This window comes from Poecilia reticulata, linkage group LG5, assembly GCF_000633615.1.
Source record: "Poecilia reticulata strain Guanapo linkage group LG5, Guppy_female_1.0+MT, whole genome shotgun sequence".
Classification (NCBI taxonomy): Eukaryota; Metazoa; Chordata; class Actinopteri; order Cyprinodontiformes; family Poeciliidae; genus Poecilia; species Poecilia reticulata.
In genome coordinates this window covers 20,401,086-20,420,689 of record NC_024335.1, presented here as the reverse complement: position 1 = coordinate 20,420,689, position 19,604 = coordinate 20,401,086, and the positions used below count along the sequence as shown (strand labels likewise).

Genomic DNA, 19,604 nt, shown 5'->3' with positions numbered 1-19,604 from the left:
CTGATAAGAATAAAACATGCCAGGATGAGGCATACTTTGAAAATGTATCAAAATTACAACCAAACTTGGTTACTAAATGGTTTAAATTAAGAAACAAAAATCTTGTAGAACTGTTTTAAACCCCCTAATTTGGACCACATATTGTCTTACCTGGAACATTTTTCACATATTGACATGTTATAACCAAGACCTGTGTAGCTTATTGTGATTCTATCTAGTTATACACAACTAATTATTGTTATTTGTATAATTATTATTGTTAGTAGTAGCAGTAGTAGTTGCTGCTGTTGTTGTAGTACCCCAGGTACTCCAGCTTTCCCATAGTCTAAAAACAACTGATTTTTCTAAATTGCCTTTAGGCGTGTGTGTGTGTGTGTGTGTGTGTGTGTGTGTGTGTGTGTGTGTGTGTGTGTGTGTGTGTGTGTGTGTGTGTGTGTGTGTGTGCATGATTGTTTGCTCTGTGTGTGTCTGTGCTCAGCCCTGTAATGGACTGGTGACCTGTCCAGTGTGTATTCCTCCTCTTTCCTTTCACCAGCCATTCTGCGAATGTAGAAGGGGAAACGGGTGCAGATGGATTGTTGTCGTTCAATCACCCAGCAAGGTCCCAATGAGACACAGCATCTTTTTCTGCATGCGGGGAATCCTGGTCAAGGTCACTACACAATTTCAAAAACATCATCAGTAAAGTTAGAAAGAAATAATAAGAGAAAAAAGTTAGGACCAAAACCAGACCCACGCCAACATAATTCATCACCAAGAAAATGCTGGATGGGATATATCATGTCTGTTTCAAACAATGAAGAGACAAAAATATGAAGAGAAGGAATTGTCTCGAACATATTTTACAGAAGTGGAGCAAAATAGAAAAATGCACTCTTACCAAATTCTGTGTTAATTCTGGGATCTTCAACCATATTTTTTAACTGAACGTGGTATTATAAATACTAATGCGAAATGACAAAATGCTTGAAACAAAAGTATGGGAATTACCTCAGTAAGCTATTCCAGTTAAAAAAAACATGCATTTTCCTCCTATAGTTTAAAGATATTTATCCAAAATATTTATCCAAGATGCAACAGCAGGCCAAATTGCTTTATTCAGTCCCTCTACAATTGCATCTGTGCGACTTTAGTCTTTTCCCCACCAGCTTTGTATATCTACAGACCAACTTTTTTAACCATCCTGTAGAAAATGGCTCAATCTCGGTCAGACTGGAATAAGAGCAACAGCGTTGGAACAGTTTTCAAGTTTTGCTTGATTATCAATTTGATCATGGTCTTAAACTGAACTGGACTAGTTTAATGCTTGAACGATGCTTCGATCTATGTCCGTGTTTTAAACGACTGTAAGACAACATTTTAATATCTGCTATTTGCTAACTCCATTGCGTATAGAGACAGACGTATTTACCAAAAGATGAATGGGTATAAAGCACAAAACTGTGCATTTTGTCAACCGACGTGCTCAAGGAAGTAGATTTTACAAAAAACACATTTCATTGGCATTTTCGAAATTTGTCATACCATATTCATTAAAGAAGATGATGTGGCAGTAAATGTCAAAGATTTTAAATACCAGTACATAGACATGCATATACTGGAGATTGTTTAGTTTTCTATGCACGGTAGACATTGGATTTGGAGGCTCTTGTATTTGGACAGGAAGTACATTAATAGCTTTTGGTCTTTATCTTATTTAGAAAGAGCACACTTGTAGTTCATCTCTATCCTTTGAGGTTAATACATTTTGCAGTACAAGCCTGATGGTGATGCTTCAGTTCATAACTGCTTTTGCCACTAAAAAGCCTATAATGAACATGATTGTTCAATAACTTCATTCATAAAAAACTGTTCTGAAGAAAAGAAAGTGAAGGGACGACTTACTAGCTTTTGCATGCACACTATTTTTGTGGAGCACTCTCATAAATATGCTAGATGAAATTCAAAAGGTAAATTATATAAATCAAAAATACTCTAAGTTGAACTGACTGGAAGTCAACTTAAAACCAGTAGCAGCACGCAGAGCCCACCACTATATGCTTGAGGGGGGTAAAACAGTTGAGATGGGAAATTCTGCAGGGAGTTTCTGCAACATGCATGAGGGTTTGGGGGTGAAAATGAAAGCAACAAAACAATGTATTGTTTTGAGAAAAACACTGACCACAATGGCTGTGAGATATTTTGAAACAAGTTAACAATCTGAAACATGCAGACACGTGTATGTTGAGCTATGCTTCAGGGGTACTACTAACACTTGAGGAATGCAATGTGTTTTTCAAACACCAGAAGCAGAGACTGTTTACATCTTTTTTTTTTTTTTTTTAATCAAAACGTCATTGAACTTCAAAACAATGCATTTTAATTATAGAAATAATGAAGTCTGATCAACAGCAAATTAATAAATTGGCATGATCACAAAACCAGTTTGGCATTGTTTTTAAATTAAATGTAGCTAATTTAGCATTAGTTTCATTTTCATTTGGAGCTCTTCTGTGGCGATCTGCAAATTTGGTAGATTTGTGATAGATCTAGACTGATCTCAACCCCTTTCATCACATTAATACATGCTTATTATAAGTTATAATAAGCATGTATTATGAGTATGTGTCAGATCAACATACTCTAGCAACCAATTGCCAAGATAAAGAAACGTTAGCTTCAATATCTCCTTTCACTAAAACGAATCTCACGTGCTCAAGGGTGATTTAATTCCAGTCATAACATTTTAAAACATGCTAAGAGATCTAAAAGAACCAAAAGACTCATTACACCTGATCTGTTCAGTGGAGGCCTCAGAGGTTTGCTAAAGAACATTTTTGTTTTTAGAAGAAAAGGCTTCATGAAGACCAAGGAACACAACAGACAGGTTGGGGATAAAGTTGTGGAGCAGTTTATAACAAGATGTAAAATGTAATTTGTGACAAAACGAACAATGCACATCATCCTGAATCACATGGAACCATGGTGGTGGCAGCATCATGCTGTGGGAATTTTGTTCTCCAGCAGGTAGAAGGAACTAGTAAGGTTCCGTTCATAAGATTGTTCTATATAGAAATCAGTCCTAGAAACAAAAAGGTACTAAAGTAATTTTGAAGATTTTTAACTGAACCGGAGGTTCACCTTCAACCAGAACCGTTAAGTCCAGATCAAAACACACCCTTAATTGAATTTAAGCAGTTTAACAAAAATGTGAATTGCAAACTGGTAAAAAACAAACCAAAAAAAAGTGAAACAGTGTGCAGCACTAACAGTTCTAGCAGTGTCGACTTAGGGGGTCTGAATTCAAATGCTCACCACATTTTTTATTTTTTCATTTTATTTCAAAAGCATGCATCATTTTCCTTCTGCTTCACAAATATGAACTACTTTGTTTTCAGTACTTTACTATAATTCCAGTAAAGCACAATGACGTTTTTGATTGTAACAAAAAACGTCTGCAGTGACGATCAAACAAATGGAACAAACTTGTACAAAAAGTGTCCTTCAAACCTGAAACATGTCTAGATGTCAAACATAAGAGGCGCTAGTAAGAAAATGTACAAGATTAAAAGCAATTCTTTTAAAAAAATAGTGTAGACAAGGACATATTTATATATTAGCTATATCTTTCCCTCCACCGGTGCTAGGAAAAGCAATACATAAACAACAGTATAACTGGGAGCAGGTGGAATTAATCATTGGATTTCTATTATTATTTTTTTAATATGTACAGTGTGGCAAATTTTAAATTGTACACAGGTAAAGTGTATGAACATTTCACCCTTCAATCTGCTGTTTTAAAGTACAACATTAATAATAATCATGTGAGTGTCTTAATTAAGACAAATAACAATACAACCCAACGACAGAATGAAATCAAGTGAACCAGGAGGCTCTCTCAATTGTAGGATCTGTAGATTCACAACATCCTCCATGTCTGTAGTGCATACATATTCAGGGAAGAGTTATACGCCTGGTCTCCAGAAGGGGGCAGCACTGGTTTGATATTTACAAGGGTCCAGAAGCCCAGCGGGGGTTTAGTCCGTCACTTCGAGGCGGCCCCCATGGCGAGGATTAACACAGGACCACAGAGATGAGTCCGTCCTCAGCCAGCAGCCATTCAGTCTGCCCAGCCCAGGGTGACTATCATTTCAGGAAGATGACGTAAAAGGCCATGATCAAGCAGGAAATCGCCACGGCGATGTGAAGCCTTGTCCCAATTATTGCAGCTGAGAATGAAGAAGATTACAGGTCAGTAATGCACAAATACAGCACAGGAAAGATGTATTTTAGGGCAACACCTGAACACTCTGCTTCCTTAGGTGACATCAACTGAAACTGAAACAGATGTCAGATATCTTGCGTACAAGATTCCCTAAAGTGTCACTCTGTTCTGTTTGAAACAATTATTTTTGCAAACACATCGGGAATGTCCATCCTTCATACCAGATAGGAACAAGAGATGAATGTGGTTTGGTGTTAAGTGTATGAATCCCAGAGTAATAGCTGAAGACCCTGTGAAGAAGCTCAATCAATCAGGTAAGAGTTTCATTTGCAATTAAATGAGTCATGTACCAAAATGGGATGAAGTAATGCATTAAAGTTATTTATTTTTTATTTTTTTACTTTCTGTAAATGGATTTAGAGACAAGGACTCTGATTTCTGAAGACATGTCCTGTGATCTGATGAAACAAAAAAATTGAAAAATGTAAATTGAAGTGTGTTTGACTATAAACGAAATTGATACATTTAAGGGAAAAACAGAGAAGCCTGAGAACGCCATCCCACTGTGAAGTACAGCGGTGGCAGCATCAAGTTGTGCATTTACTGCAGGAGTCACTGGTGTTCTTCACAAAATACATGACATCATGGAGAAAGAGCCTTACACTAACTAAGTAAACCAACATTACAGACATAAGACAATGTCTTAAAGCTCGGGCACAAATTGGGTCTTCCAAATGGGCAACTATCCTGGATGGTACGCCTCCAAATTAGCAACAAAGTGTCTCAAGAAACAGAAACATTTTAGTTCAACTTTAATGTCAGAGCGATAAAACAAATTGTTTAATATTTTCATACACCATGAATTGATGACCTTTCACCCAATGACCACTATAAAGAGATAGGCACCCACCCGAACAAACCCCAGATATCTTAGTCAGGAAATGTCGGCATTTTGGTAATTTGTTGGTATAAACTGGATAAACGAGTGCTTATCTCACCATTTACTAGCTCCGTCAAATGTTTTGGAAAATCTAGTAAGTTAAATGCAGAATAAAAAATAAAGTTACTCAGTGACAATGACACATATATTAGGAGTTTTAAAAAGTGTTCCCAATTGTATTGTTTGTTAAGCTCTACAACGACAAAGCTGGGCATGAATGGCACAAACATTTCCCCCCATTTATGGCAAAATATAGCATTATTTCTGCACAGCAAAACTCTCTGACAGTATCTAAAAAACTATGATGATTTTAATTTTTTAATATGTTGAATTATTATTTTGTTGGGGTATTTTCCTCTTTGTTTACCTTTGTAGAAGACGCCCCACACTCCTTTCTTCTCTGACAGCAACCAGCTGTTGAGACGAGGCACCTTTTTGAGGTACGCACAAGTGCAGATGAACAGCAGCCCAAACACAAGGATGCCGTCAAAGGAGTAGACTGCACAAGAGGACAAACAACATTATAAACCATTACTCAGCTGTAAACTGGGCCATTAATTTAATAAAATAAATAGGAGACCTTCTGTAAAACTAACACCGTGGCTAATTTTTTTTCACCATTACTACAACATCAACTTTGTGTCTCCTCGCTCCTCCTTTCAGACTCTGGCATCTTGATCTCCGAATAGAATGTAAGATTTATTTCCATATGAACAATTTTAACAGTGGTTGTTTATTTTCTCCTTAACCCAGGTAACCTGGCTCTGATATCTCTGCTTCAGGAGTCGCTAAAGACGTGATTTTGCAGCTCCCGTCCTGGACAAGTCTCAGTGTGGTGACTCTTAAAATATTGATTTTAACTCGACAACCATCACGTCAGCGGTGTTTACCATGATTACGCAGGTTATTTCATTCACTAAAAATCCAGTTTTTTAAAATTATGTAATATCATAAGCAAATACAACCCATCATATTTGGTTTTCGCTTTTTAAATTAATTACAGAAATAACTGTAGCTTCTTGATAGTATAATTTATTGAGATACATCTGGAAATGTGAGCAGGCTGCTTGTCTAAATGTTCCCTTTCCATGTAAATGTTTAAATTCAAGTGTTAATTCTTCCCCAAACAGGCTAGGCTTGGCTAAACATTGCTGAAAAGTAAAAGTAGCAAAAGCTCTTTCAATTAATCTTCTACTAGTCAGCTTTGGTCAGTTCCAGCAATGTCAACATTTTAAGGTTAAGTCTACATCTGTCCACTACCGACAAGAACAATACACACTTCACAACTAAGGTTCACCTGGACATCCTGATTTGTTTAGTGTTAGCCTCACCGACCAATGCTAGTTAGCAAACAACTTTGTAGCCCAACAACTCTAATAGTAATTTTATAGTAAACACAAAGAGCTTGACAGTCCATTTATAACGCTTCAAAAACAATCAGATCAGTCCGTATCAAAATGAATGGTGGCTTTATTTCGGTTTTCATGACATGACAGAAAGCAGCACCAGGGGCCACGTCTACAGCCCAGCTAGCCTCCACTAGCTCTGCTCTTCACAACTAAGCCAACTTAAAACTATTCTCCTCACGTTAACCTGTCGGATAAAGCAATTCACTTACCATTCGTCATAGCTGCAGTTTGGTTTCTGGCAATATTATATGACTTTTTCTTCTTAATAATTAACAAACCATCCTACAGTTTAAAGAGAAGGTATTCTGTGTCGCATCCTGCTTACTCGTTTGACATTTCCGTTTCCCTGCCCAACACTCTTCCTTTATGTTGTACGTTTGTTGTTGTCCAACTGATATTACTGCCACCTACTGGAGATTATTGGTAAGACCCCATTGAAATCCACAGGTTTGTAATGAAAAGCATTATACGGAGCCCGTCCCGTCTGGTGACATTGGAGAAAAAGAAATCGTAGTCACGGCTTGTTTAATTCGTGGACACAACTAATGTTAATTATTAGCATTAATAATGGAAATAATTGTCAAGTCTGATCTTATTTCGTTTTATTTCAATCGATTTGGATTTTTTTTCTTTCTCATGCCAATAGAGACAGCTTCTGTAATATGATGCTTTTGGTTGGGTATCCTCCCTTCTTCATCAAATATACTCAACAACTCCGTAGTTGTCTGATAGACGAAGAAATAATTTATTTTGGTGTACTATAAATGTAATTTTCAAATAAGGGATTAATAAACAATCAACAAAAAATACGATTTTTAATTAAGGGACAACACATTTTATGTGAAAATTTATCTTGTTTTTGTAAGTTCATATATTTACCAGCGCATGGTACTGTATCCAATTCATTAAAGACTTTATTATTTGTATATTTTCATTTACATCAGTGTGTACAATACACATCATACACAGGATTTTATTTATTACTTTTATAGAGTTTTATGATATTGTACAAATGTCAGATTTATTTATTTAATCATTCATTTATTTATGCCAGTAAACAGATTTTATTTTATTTATTTGTATCTTTGTTAGTTCATTTATTTTGCTGATTGCCATTGCATTGTACTGTATACACATCAGATCTCTATGTATTCGTTGTTGTTTTTTTACATTAAAGCATAATTTTTGTTTTTTGTAAGTAATGTTTTGCTACAGGTAGGTCTATTTGTAGCCTTAAAATGTATCTTTAAGGTTCAATGAGCTTTCTTTTTCATTAATGTGTTATTTATAAGGTTTTATCTTAGTGCCGTAAAGAGAAAAGTGCAATTTAACAACATGGTAAAGTTTAGTGTGACAGTGTGAGCCTTTAATAAATATGTCTACAAAGCAGATGCTCATTTGTGTAAAGACTTTGGTGTTATCCCCGACATCTTGTTTCATTATCCTAATCTGTGCGTACGGTGCTTCTGCTGCAGCGCAAAAACAACAGAAGTTTGTCCTCTAATGATAATAGGGGTAAGAACAAAGGGTCATAAGACACTTAACAAGATTTGACAGAGTGGCACAGCTGCTCCGATCCACCTCACAGCTACTGCAGCTCACAGTGTGCAAACAGCAGAGAAAGCTTCTCCTGCATCATCTGTTTCTGCAGAGTACCTTATCCAAAGCGATGCGTCTCTACCAAAACATGCAGGTAAGATTGTCTCATTATGATTAACGCAATGCTATTTGATGATAAAATTAGGAAGCAAAAAGATTTCCTTCAGAAATAAAAATGTAAAAAGGAAAACAATGTTAAGCTGTCCTAATGGATGTTTCTGGGTTCAAATTTCTATGACATTTGTGTTACTGTGCAGAGATGTAGTATTAAATGATCATCCTATAATTCTTTTTTTTTTTTACTATACTTTTTAAAAAAAATCTTGAACAACAAAAATCTATTAAATTGTTGATTAACAAAAAAAATAAAATAATATAAAACCATTTATTTAGTCAGCCAACTCTATGCTGAAGTTTTTTATATCCAATTTTATTGTAAAAAAATAATTTCAAAATCACAGCAATTTTTCTTTGCCTATTTGCATAATGCAAATTTTAGAATAAAGGGTTTTAATTCATATTTTATTGTTCTGACATGGATGAGATTAATAAAAATAATACAAACTGTTTCTAAACTGCTGAACAGACCAACAATTGTTGATAAACTTAATAAAAATTGGATTTCTGTAGTGTTTACAAGAACCATACTTAGTTATTTGTCTTTTTCCTGTGTTGTTATGATCCAACAGAAATTTAATTACCTATTTTATTTAAAACATATACCTACTTCAATGGTTTACATGCTTGATTGAGGGAATGATTGTCTTTGTGGATTTTGTATTATTTGAGCCTAACAGTTTCTAAACTGACCTTTTTGTTATTGTTTTTTTTTTAGGTAGCACAAAAAAATGGTCTCAGTACCAAAACAAGTACGTAAGATTCCTTGTTTACATTTGATCTGTAAACTGAAAAAAAAACCTCAGCTTTTTCATATTTGCAATTCAACATTATAACATAAACCACATGACTTATGGCGCACATTTTCTGTCTTGCCGAGAGTTAGCTCTGGTGCAGCACAGACACTGATGCACACTGACGTTGCATTTAACCGTATCAGACAGAGCGCAGTGTTGGATCAGCCCGCCTCACCAGGTGATTGAAAATCAACAACAGGAGGAAGATGACCTCATCAAACCACAAAAGCTGATAAATCCTATCCTGGCCACTGTCCAACGGAGAGCTCTTCATCAGGAGCTCCTATTCTGCCACAGACGGTAAGGAAACAGCTTTCTGTCTGACAACAACCAGGTCATTTCAGCATTATCACAAAAAACATACACAAGGGAGCTGCAAACATGGGAACAGATGATATTTAGACCTCCAATGACTCCCTGGAGTCTTTGTTTTTCTGTTTTGGTGGTATTAAACACAGGTTCAGTGTTTTAGGAGATTTGATGTGCCTTTTCAACTAGGTCATTTCAGAAGGAGGCGCATTCTGTATTGTCTCTATATTGTAAATCAAGTTGTTGTCGTAAATCAAGTTGCAGTGATAGTCCTGTATTTTATCTGTCCCCTTGTTTGAGTCGCTGAATCCTCTTAGGCTTTCCCTGTCCAGCTGTCTTGGAGCTGTGGACATAGATAAGCACTGTGTCCAGGTGGTATAGGTCGACTCAAAGGTCCAACACTCATCTGAACATCCGTGATTATCCCTAAAACAGGTGGTTTTCTTTTCTAAAATGAACAACTACTGCCTATGCCGAAAAAAACTGTCCACTTGCTTTATGGTTCAATCTCGAATAGTGTGGATTTCTAACACTTGAGCACTTATATCACCGTCTACATTTTTTTGGAAAAAAATGGTAAAGATGTCTAAAGATTAAATAATATTTTGTTGCAGTTACATAACCTTCCATTTAAAAAATGCAACAAAAAAAATGCACCTATTATTCTATATTATTATTTTTGTTTGTTTTTGAAAAAAAAAAAGATTGCTGTCACAATGTTTGGCATTCCTAGTAATTCACTTTTAATCATTTTTGGCAAATGAATTCAAAGAAAATATATTTTTTTGTTCTATGACACTTTAAGGTGATCAGTATCATAGAACTTTATTTTCACAGTTGATTTTCAATGCCTGTAGCTACAAATTTATTGTGACAAAATGGTCAACTTCTGACTGGAGGTGTTGTTCTCAGGCCCCGACCCACCACTCTCAGTTCTTGTCTGATTCATAACTTATTTGCCCCTCAATCCCCAACTCCTAAATCTAATGGCCTTTACAAAAAAATACTTTGAGAATTTGTTGTTTTCTAACCAGATAACCTGCCCTTTGTCACCGATTCTGTTCATTACTTTAATGGACAGAATTTCTAGGCGCAGCCGAGGTGTTGAGGGGATCCGTTTTGGGGGCCTTAGGATCGCATCTCTGCTTTTTGCGGATGATGTGGTCCTGTTGGCTTCATCGGAACGTGATCTGCAGCTCTCACTGGAGCGGTTCGCAGCCGAGTGTGAAGCGGCCGGGATGAGGCTCAGTGCCTCCAAATCCGAGGCCATGGTCTTGAGCCGGAAAAGGGTAGAGTGCCTTCTCCGGGTCAGGGGGGTCGTCCTGCCTCAAGTGGAGGAGTTTAAGTATCTGGGGATCTTGTTCACGAATGAGGGAAGAAGGGAACGGGAGATCGACAGGCGGATTGGGGCAGCGTCTACTGTGAAGCGGGCGCTGTACTGGTCCGTCGTGGTGAAGAGAGAGCTGAGCCAAAAAGCGAAGCTCTCGATTTACCGGTCGATCTACGTTCCCACCCTCATCTATGGTCATGAGCTTTGGGTCATGACCGAAAGAACGAGATCACGGGTACAAGCGGCCGAAATGGGTTTCCTCCGCAGGGTGGCTGGGCTCTCCCTTAGAGATAGGGTGATAAGCTCGGTCATCCGGGAGGGACTCAGAGTRGAGCCGCTGCTCCTCCACGTTGATAGGAGCCAGTTGAGGTGGCTCGGGCATCTGGTCAGGATGCCTCCTGGACGCCTCCCTGGTGAGGTGTTCCGGGCACGTCCCACCGGGAGGAGGCCTCGGGGAAGACCCAGGACACGCTGGAGGGATTACGTCTCTCGGCTGGCCTGGGAACGCCTTGGGGTTCCCCCGGAGGAGCTGGAAGAAGTGGCTGGGGAGAGGGAAGTCTGGGCCTCCCTTCTGAAGCTGCTGCCCCCGCGACCCGACCCCGGATAAGCGGAAGAAAATGGATGGATGGATGGATGGATAACCAGATAACAAGTTGTTTTCTCAGCATAAAAATCAGATGGGGTTTTCAGACTGCCCTTCCCTTAAACCACATGCTACACCTCTTCTTCCTCCTCCTTATGGCTGCTTCCTTGACACAACCAGCCATAGAAGCTGTTCTAGTTTTTGAAGTAATGACCTGGTTGAGGAAGTTGTCCAGCCAATCTACCTAAAAGAAAAGAAGCCACGAAACAACATGCATTCGCCCCATTTGGGGAATTTGTGCGATCAACAGCAAAACCCCCTCTATCTTCCTATTTTTAATAGCAAGCAGGCGGTAATAAAGAAGGACACCAACTCCCCTTGGATTGCACATGTATGAAAGCAGTCGCAAACTTGTTCGAAGAACAACTAACAGAAAAATATGTTCTATTTTTGAAATGGTACAGGTGTTCCTCCCTCCCCCTTACCACTGCCGCCCTGGGCAGAAGCCTATATGGGTCATGTCAAAACCTGCCATATATAGGTTAGGAGTCAACAAGTCTCCATAAGAGTCATTTATTTCAAGTTTTTTCCTCATCTTCAACCTGAGTTACTATAATTAAGGAGTGTAGTGTACATTGTGCCCACACTGATTTATGTGTTACATGCTCTGCAGCATTTGTGACTCATTCCAGAAACCAAGCCCTCTGGTAATAATCTGTTGCATCTCCAGGGGTATGCTGCCGCGAAAAAAGCCAGAGCTGCAACGTGTGCTCGAAAGCAAAAACAGAGAGCAGCTCAAGAAAATGGAACTGTCTCTCCAACCTCGCTCCGACTTAGAGGTGAAACTGCGCAGGAGACATCAGAGAATACAACATGTAAGCACACTGAGGGGACGTGGGGGGGAAATAGCAACTGTTCGGTAATTCATTTTCTCTGGGATTGTGAAATCTTAAAAAAAACACACACACACACAAAAATGTTTTCTGTTTTGCAGTCTGAGTTGGAGGAGAAGAAGTGGAGGGAAGACCTGAAAAATGTACCAGAGTTTGTTCGCGTGAGACAATCCCTGAAGCACGTGCCACATTCTTCCTAATGCTAATAGGGAAATAAACATTCTAACTATGACAGAGTGGTTTGTTTCCATCATCTAAAAGGAGCATCATTATTTAATTGAAACAACATATTTCAACCGAGAATCGCATACATCCAACCAGTTATTGCCAAAGCGGTGATCAAGTTAATATGAATCTTTACAAGTACTAGGAAAAGTTTCCTGAAGGCTGCAAATTGTAGTCGTGACTGTGTCATTATTCACTCAAAGGAGCAACTCAGCTCTTTTACTATACAAGGAAACTGTTGTGTTTGAGTTGAGTTACTCTGCCAGGCCTGATTGTGAACAGACAGAACCTGTCTGACAACAGGAAGTATGCATTGTGGTGCCCTAAGCACAAATGCTTTGCGGGTTAATTTTTCTATATTTGATGGGGGGAAATTAAGGCTTGCAAAGACAACAGATTTTGGCCGGGTTTGAGACAAAGAAACAAATAAAGTAGGATGAATTGAATGTGACACTAGGAAGTGTAATAAAGAATTACAACTCGTCGGCTGATAAAATAAAACGTGCTGTTAGAACATTGTTTGATGAAAACCCCTAAAAAAAATAATCAGAAAGGTCTGACTTTCCAAAGGCAACTTAACCTGTCATATGGCCATGACAGGTTTTGTTTTCTTGAGGAAGATTAATGGGGAGGAGATGGCTGAAACCAGGAAATCCTCAAAGTCTGCATGACTGTTTCACATAATTGTTAGATTAACAGACTTATTCACACTGCTGGCCAGAGTAAATTGTCCTTGAGGGAGAACGGATGTAGCATTTAAACATGAGATCATTTCTCAAGTCTTTGTTGCTTTTATTCATTTATTTTTATCAATTTTCATGTTGTTCATTTGTTCAAAGCGGTATTGCTGCTATAGTGAATTACTGCTCGTCTCCTTTGAAGGAGAGGAAAGATGACAAGTGAAAAAAGGAGAAACTGCATCGGTCCATCTAAGCTGAGGCTGTTGATTTTATTTTATTTTTTAAACGCCAACCTGCATTGGGAACAACGTTTGGTTGCTGAGTTTGGTTCTGTTTGGTAGATTTCTCAGCATTGTTTTGTTCGTTTGTTTTAGTGTTAAATTAATGTAAAAGTTTCAATAAACTATTACACAAAAGTAAGAATGTTTGTTTTCATAACGGAACAAAATGTAAAAATTTGGGAAAGTGTTAGGCTTCTCATAACAACGCTAACTGCTACAAGATTTATTAACATTTATTAAAACGTCCAGATTTGTGAAGCTAAATCAAAAATTCACTGCTACATATAATAAATTAGAAGCCATTTGGCAGCAATAGGAGTCGGCTCTCTGAAAAAAGCCAAGCTTCCCATCACCACTTAGCGCTGTCTCATTGCAACAGCGCAACTAGGAAGCACCAAAAACCTTGCTGAGCCAGAAGAGGAGGGTGACAGGATATAAACAGGAGCAGAGTGACAGACTGCTGAGTTATCTTTAAAAGCAACAAACAGGGAATATATGGAACAGCGGCAAACCTTCCCAGGAGTGGCTGGGGGAGTGGTCAAAGATGACTCATCCAGGAAGTCACAAAGAACCCAAAACAACATTGATAGGCCTCATCTGCCTCGGTTAAGGTCAGTGTTTATGATTCAAAACTAAATGGGATCCATGTGGGAGTGCCAAGCAGAAAAATACTGCTGACTAAAAAGAAGATGCAACAAAATCCAATTGCTGTGCTGCGGTTAATACCATAAATACGCCTTTCATACATGAAAACCTTCAAATGTTAAATTACAAGAATTCTGTAAAAAAAACTCGGCACATATTTCTCCAGGGTGACGTAAAAGACTTATTAGCACTTTTAAGCTGCTTTTCAACGAAAGTGTTGGCTAGTTTGGATATTTTTTTTCCCTGCTAATTAAATTAAATCATTTAAAAATGAAATGTATATTTACTCGGTCTAATAATCAAATGACGCTCATCATCTGTAACTTCTAATTATGGCAAAATAAAATCTATTAAAGGGCAGAGACTTTGGTCCACAGGACTGCACCTGGCTAAGAATGAACTTTTTGCAAAATTACCAAAGTAAATTTGAAATGACAAGAATACATTTGAGATTTTTTTTAATAAAACATTTAGACATGTGAAAGCAATCGGAGAAATGTAAGAAGTGACAAACGCAGAGGACAGGGGAACTGCAACATTCACAAAAACATAACTTGAGCCATGAAAAATAAGCTTGAACGTTGATCTTTTTTGCTTCTTTTTTCTGACATTTCTGAGGATGAAACGTATAAAACGATTTTCCAAACTGAAAACCAAACCAACAAATCCGGTCGCCAGACGACGTTACAGCCCATCGACCAAATCTGCTTCATAAACTTCCCAAAGTGTTAAGACGTTACAGACATTAAAAAGGAGAGTTTATGGTGAAGAGTCACATCTGAGACGACAATTATAACAATAGAAACATTACAGGAACTTAAAAATAATTAGGAAAAAAAAAAAGTGCCAGGTGTGCTGCTAACTAACATTCACGATTAGCACAATAAATACAAAGACCCCGACAGTACAAAAAAAAACTCTCGTACCGCTAGTGTTTGTAATATCATTCTCACATTAGCTTTACTATAAGGAGGAGGAAGGCCTTTTCAATAAGATATAGTCAAACATTTTCTTTTGGACCATTAAAACAAAAACCTTGTGTAGCATTGTTCATAAACAAGTTGTTTTTTTTTTTTTTTTAAAAAAGAAAATTTCTCATCCATTATTTCTGTTCATTCAGTCCAACATGTTCCGAAGTAACACCCACTGCACTCAAGTCCAAACTGTAGTGCTGCGTTTGCTACAGAATAAGTTAATAATAAATAAATAAATCACAAAAAATAACTTTCACAGAATATAAAAAGAAGGTAAATAAACAATGTGGCAGAGTAATGTCCAGGTTTCCACGTACGACGACACTTTAAATATTGCCCACGAAGAGGTTTCAGCAGATGAAGCACGTACGGATTTAAGTTACTGAGGTTGTAAACTGGAGATCACAGCGAGGTTCAAGCAGCAAACGACTCAAAAAGCAACAGGACTGACACTGGCCTTTGATTCAGGAAGTGAGAAGTTAAACTGGGAAAATACTTATGTCGAACAACTCGAGGTTGAAAACGTACGAGACGACACAGAAAAAGGTAACAGCTCGGTTTAAAAACCCGTCTGTTTCTAAAAACAAATCGGAGGGAATTCGTGTACGAGTGTCTTAACACCACATTATGCCAAGACTAAATCGACAGACTTTAGAACCAAGCCTAGACTATAGTGAGAGTTTCAAACCAACCTTCGGCTTGGTTGAAAGTTTTTTTTTTCCCTAACACATCCACAAAAACCGCACAGAAACCATATCTGTTGAAGCTCTGACTAAACATCTTGAGGGATCTGAAGATGCTTAAATACTTCCAAACTATAGTGAATATCAGCATTGGTTTTCGAGCCCACCCAGTTTAAATGAGAGAGAACATTTTCCACCATGGCGCTTCTTAGTAAATCTACAAAATAGGACAGTACTGTGCTGTGGATTATCAGGAAAACATGAAATTGCATTATTACTGAAGACTGCAATGATATTGCAATTAAATGTTTTTTCTTACAACTCCGCTCGTGTGTCTGTATGCACAGCTCTATGCAGCATCTCAGCTACATGATGTGTTGTTATAGAAAGCAGTTTTGGCATTAATAATCAATTTGCAGTTCCACTAGAAAATGTTAAGAGCCCCACCTGGCTCCAGTTAACCAGTAGTCACCAGTTATTTAGTGACTACTACCCACTAAATAAACTTAATAAACAAAACTCAGAATAAAAAAAAAAATAAAAAAAATCTAAGAGCAGCGTTACTAATTCTACACCAATAGAAGTTTGATAAGCAACACCAGGTGTTTAACTAACACCTCGCGGCACTACACTTTTTGAACACCAAGTGGTTCCTATTGAACATCTGTTGACATTCATAAGTCATTCAGAAGTATGCAGCGACACTAAATAATATGCAGGTGGCACCTTTATAAGGTGGTTATTACATGATTACAGATGGTGCTGCAAAGCGTATAATTAATCCCAAATATGGCTTTCTATAAAATGAAGAACAGAAAGTCTAGAGACGGGGAGCTTGTTTTATTCTATTGCTTACTTGACTTTTAAATAACGCTGAAGCTCAATGTTTTTAATTAATCCTTAATCAGACAGTTTAAAGTCTCCAAGAGCCAGCCCTTGATTAAAGCTGTTCTTTCCTCTTGTCCAGCTAAGAGCTGGTGAGACAGCGCCGGTTTATAGGTAACAGTGCATGTGAAGGAGGAAACACAAACAATTGGTGCTATCAGTTATACACTGGATCCACTTTGTGTTTTCACAAATGTGAGAAATTTTTTTTGTTTTTTTTTACAATTTAGAATGAAGTTTTCAATTGGAGTATCATTTGTCTTCTGACGTTCTAGTACCAGCTGCACAATTCTAAAAGCGTCCACGCAGATTGCGATCCGATGGAAAACGTGAACATTCCTCACTTTGTATTAAAATATATATTATTATTAAGGACAGAAACTATGGGATCCCATCTTTTCTTTGGCAGCACTGCGAGGGTGGGACACTCCAGTCGTAAACGTAGGACAACCGCAGCTTGACCTCCTCTTTGCAGAGCCTCCCGTCTCGCTGCAGAGTCTGGTGTTTCTCCAACATGTCCTCCAAACTCTGCTTGTGCGTCACCAGGTATTTGTTGTTGCAACCTCGCGACTTGTACTCCGTGTCGAAGCGCGGGTCGTGCGTCCGCCGAACATCCACCGGTGCCAGCCAGGCGCCCAGTGACACGTCCTCGCTCTGCCATGTCTTGAGGTAGCCCGCGTTAAGATGCACGTAGCGTACCAGGTCTGATGAGAGAATGTAACCCCCGCCCAGGGCGTAGGGCAGGTAATAATCACAGAGGTCCCAAGAACTTTCGCGCCACTTCCCAGCTGATTTCACCCGGCCTCTCCCTGAAAAGAAACCCCAGTACAACTTGCTTGGCTCCTTCCCCTTCAGCTCCTCTTTAAGGAGGTCCAAGCGAGCAAATGTGTCGTCGTCCGCTTTGAAGACAAACTTAAAGTCCACGTTCTGGTCCAGCCAGGAGTACATGTGCAGCAGCTTTAGTGTCAGGTTCTCATAAGAATCCCGAAGATCAGGCAGTAAGAGCAAGTCTTTGTGCCGTCCTTGCTCCGTGTTCAGATTTTGAAGGTCTTCGCTGGAAAGGCCCTGAATTCCAACCACGAACATGGCCAGAACATCAGAGTCACGTTTGGCAAGCCATGTGCTGCGGATAATGCTTCTGCGTTCTGTGTACTTGGGTCCTGTAGTGATGAGGACCACGAGAAATGCTGACAAGTCTTTTGAAGAGGACACGGGATTCTGGTGGTCTGGACGGAACTGCAAAGACTTGGTGTGGGGAGCAAAGCCCGGGGGATCCAGGTGACCCTGCTTCAGAGTTTCCGATGTACATTTGGCCAAAAAGACAAGGACAACGGCAAAACTGCATACGGTACCAATGACCAGAGCTGTCTTATGGCGACATATCAGACGGAAGAGATTCATGGTGCTGAATGTGGGGAGAGGAAAACAAATATTTGTCAGTGTTTCTTTAATTCAATAAACCTGTTTGATTATGTAATATTCCTCATAACATTTTGCAAACAGATTATTGCTAATGTTATTGATAAGAAAAAAGATCTGGACAAAGGAAGAAAGGCAATGTTTGCAAAGGGCTGCACCTGGTTAGTGAATATCCAGATATATCTGACTTGAAGTATTTATTTGTCCACACATATGACCGACTCAAATTATTTCTCAGAGGTAAAGGGTTAATATCAGCATTCATGCATTAATTTATGTCAAATTCCTTACTTATGTTGACTTTATTTTCTCTGCCTGTTCTCTGTTCATATGTCAAGTTTAAATACAATAGTTTGCAATAAATATCAGCCTTTTGATAAGAAATCGGCAAAAACAGCAGACTGCTGGACAGATGGATGAATAAATGGACATAAATGTTTGGCTGCAAAGATGGATAAACATATGGAGAAATGACATCATCAAGGGGTGGAAAGCTCATTAAAAGGATGGACATAAATGTTTGGATGCAAAGATACACAAATGGCTGGACGGATAGATGGATAAATATGTAAATAGTCATTAAAACAATGTCATCCATTGTTGTAAATGATGAAACAATGGATGACAAATAAATGTACAGATGAATGATTAAATAAAAAAGGGATACTTAGATGGATGAGTGGATAAAAAAGTCGGCGATTAATTGTTGGATAAATAAGTAAATATATGGAAAAAAATGAGTGAACATATGTATCGATTAGGTTGATAATCGATACATATAGGTTGGAATGGGCGGATGAACTTTAGAACGCCAAAATCGCAGCCCACATTTATCCAGACTGTCTGGGAAAACTGTAACAAAACCCATAATATTAAATGCACTGAAGGATGACTCTGTTCTTTTGACTTTAATAACGGTGCAGATTAGCATGATGCTAGTAAACAACCTACCCATCAGCTGAACAGGGCACTCCGATGACACATTGATTGGGTCACCAGATATCATATAGAGGCTTACTTATTTACCTTTGCTGGGTTAAAGGAGCACCGTCCCTTGAATGATGCAGGCAGGTCGAGCCACGGAAAGCAGCTGTGCACGGCTAGCGTTACCTACCCGGATAAAACCATCTGCGCACTTTGTGAGCACTCTACGCGGACAGCAGACACACACAGCCTGTTCATGATGGTCTGACCAGGGGGATGGAGCAGGCTCAATCACAAGGGTTACTATAAATAGGTTAGAAAGGACATTTTGTGATATGATGTGACCATCTTCAGTCTTGATCTGAATCAGTTCTGGGTGGCTCTGTGGAAGAGGAAGCGGAAGTGAAGCGCCCCCCGCCGCGCGTGAGTGAAATTAAAAACAGAGGAAGAAAATGTTTAAATGTATACATGGAATACATTTCAATAAGTTTAACTTTTGAATTTACTTGGAAAAAAAACCCTGACAAATATACAAGTACGAATCATAACATTTTATTGTTACAAAAAAAATGACCACATTGAGCGTGTTGGAAATAAATATGAAGCTTTGTGTTATATTCGTTATTCTGATACACTCGTGTGTTCTTTTCTTTTTTTCATGATGTATCTGAAGACAATAGAAGCCAGGGAAAAACATAGAATAAGAA

General features: G+C 38.5%; 3 protein-coding genes across 3 annotated transcripts; 1 reads left to right on the top strand and 2 right to left on the bottom strand.

Annotated features, from left to right (window-relative positions):
- Positions 1–2,874: 2,874 nt before the first annotated feature.
- tmem167b (transmembrane protein 167B) lies at positions 2,875–6,919 on the bottom strand. The gene is made up of 3 exons (XM_008409311.2): positions 6,763–6,919; positions 5,512–5,643; positions 2,875–4,208 (listed from the first exon to the last, which is right to left on the bottom strand). Exons 1-3 carry the CDS (start codon positions 6,770–6,772, stop codon positions 4,126–4,128), a joined length of 225 nt encoding a protein of 74 aa, XP_008407533.1. The 5' UTR covers positions 6,773–6,919; the 3' UTR covers positions 2,875–4,125.
- A 1,288-nt stretch (positions 6,920–8,207) lies between these two features.
- On the top strand, positions 8,208–12,413 carry LOC103464911 (protein FAM107B). The gene is made up of 5 exons (XM_008409312.2): positions 8,208–8,246; positions 8,988–9,021; positions 9,210–9,366; positions 12,019–12,163; positions 12,283–12,413. Exons 1-5 carry the CDS (start codon positions 8,223–8,225, stop codon positions 12,379–12,381), a joined length of 459 nt encoding a protein of 152 aa, XP_008407534.1. The 5' UTR covers positions 8,208–8,222; the 3' UTR covers positions 12,382–12,413.
- Positions 12,414–14,453: 2,040 nt separating this feature from the next.
- On the bottom strand, positions 14,454–19,304 carry b3galt6 (UDP-Gal:betaGal beta 1,3-galactosyltransferase polypeptide 6). Its single transcript, XM_008409313.1, has 2 exons — positions 19,000–19,304; positions 14,454–17,959 (listed from the first exon to the last, which is right to left on the bottom strand). The coding sequence occupies exon 2, from the start codon at positions 17,953–17,955 to the stop codon at positions 16,936–16,938; it is 1,020 nt and encodes a 339-aa protein (XP_008407535.1). The 5' UTR covers positions 17,956–17,959; positions 19,000–19,304; the 3' UTR covers positions 14,454–16,935.
- Between the last annotated feature and the right edge of the window lie 300 nt (positions 19,305–19,604).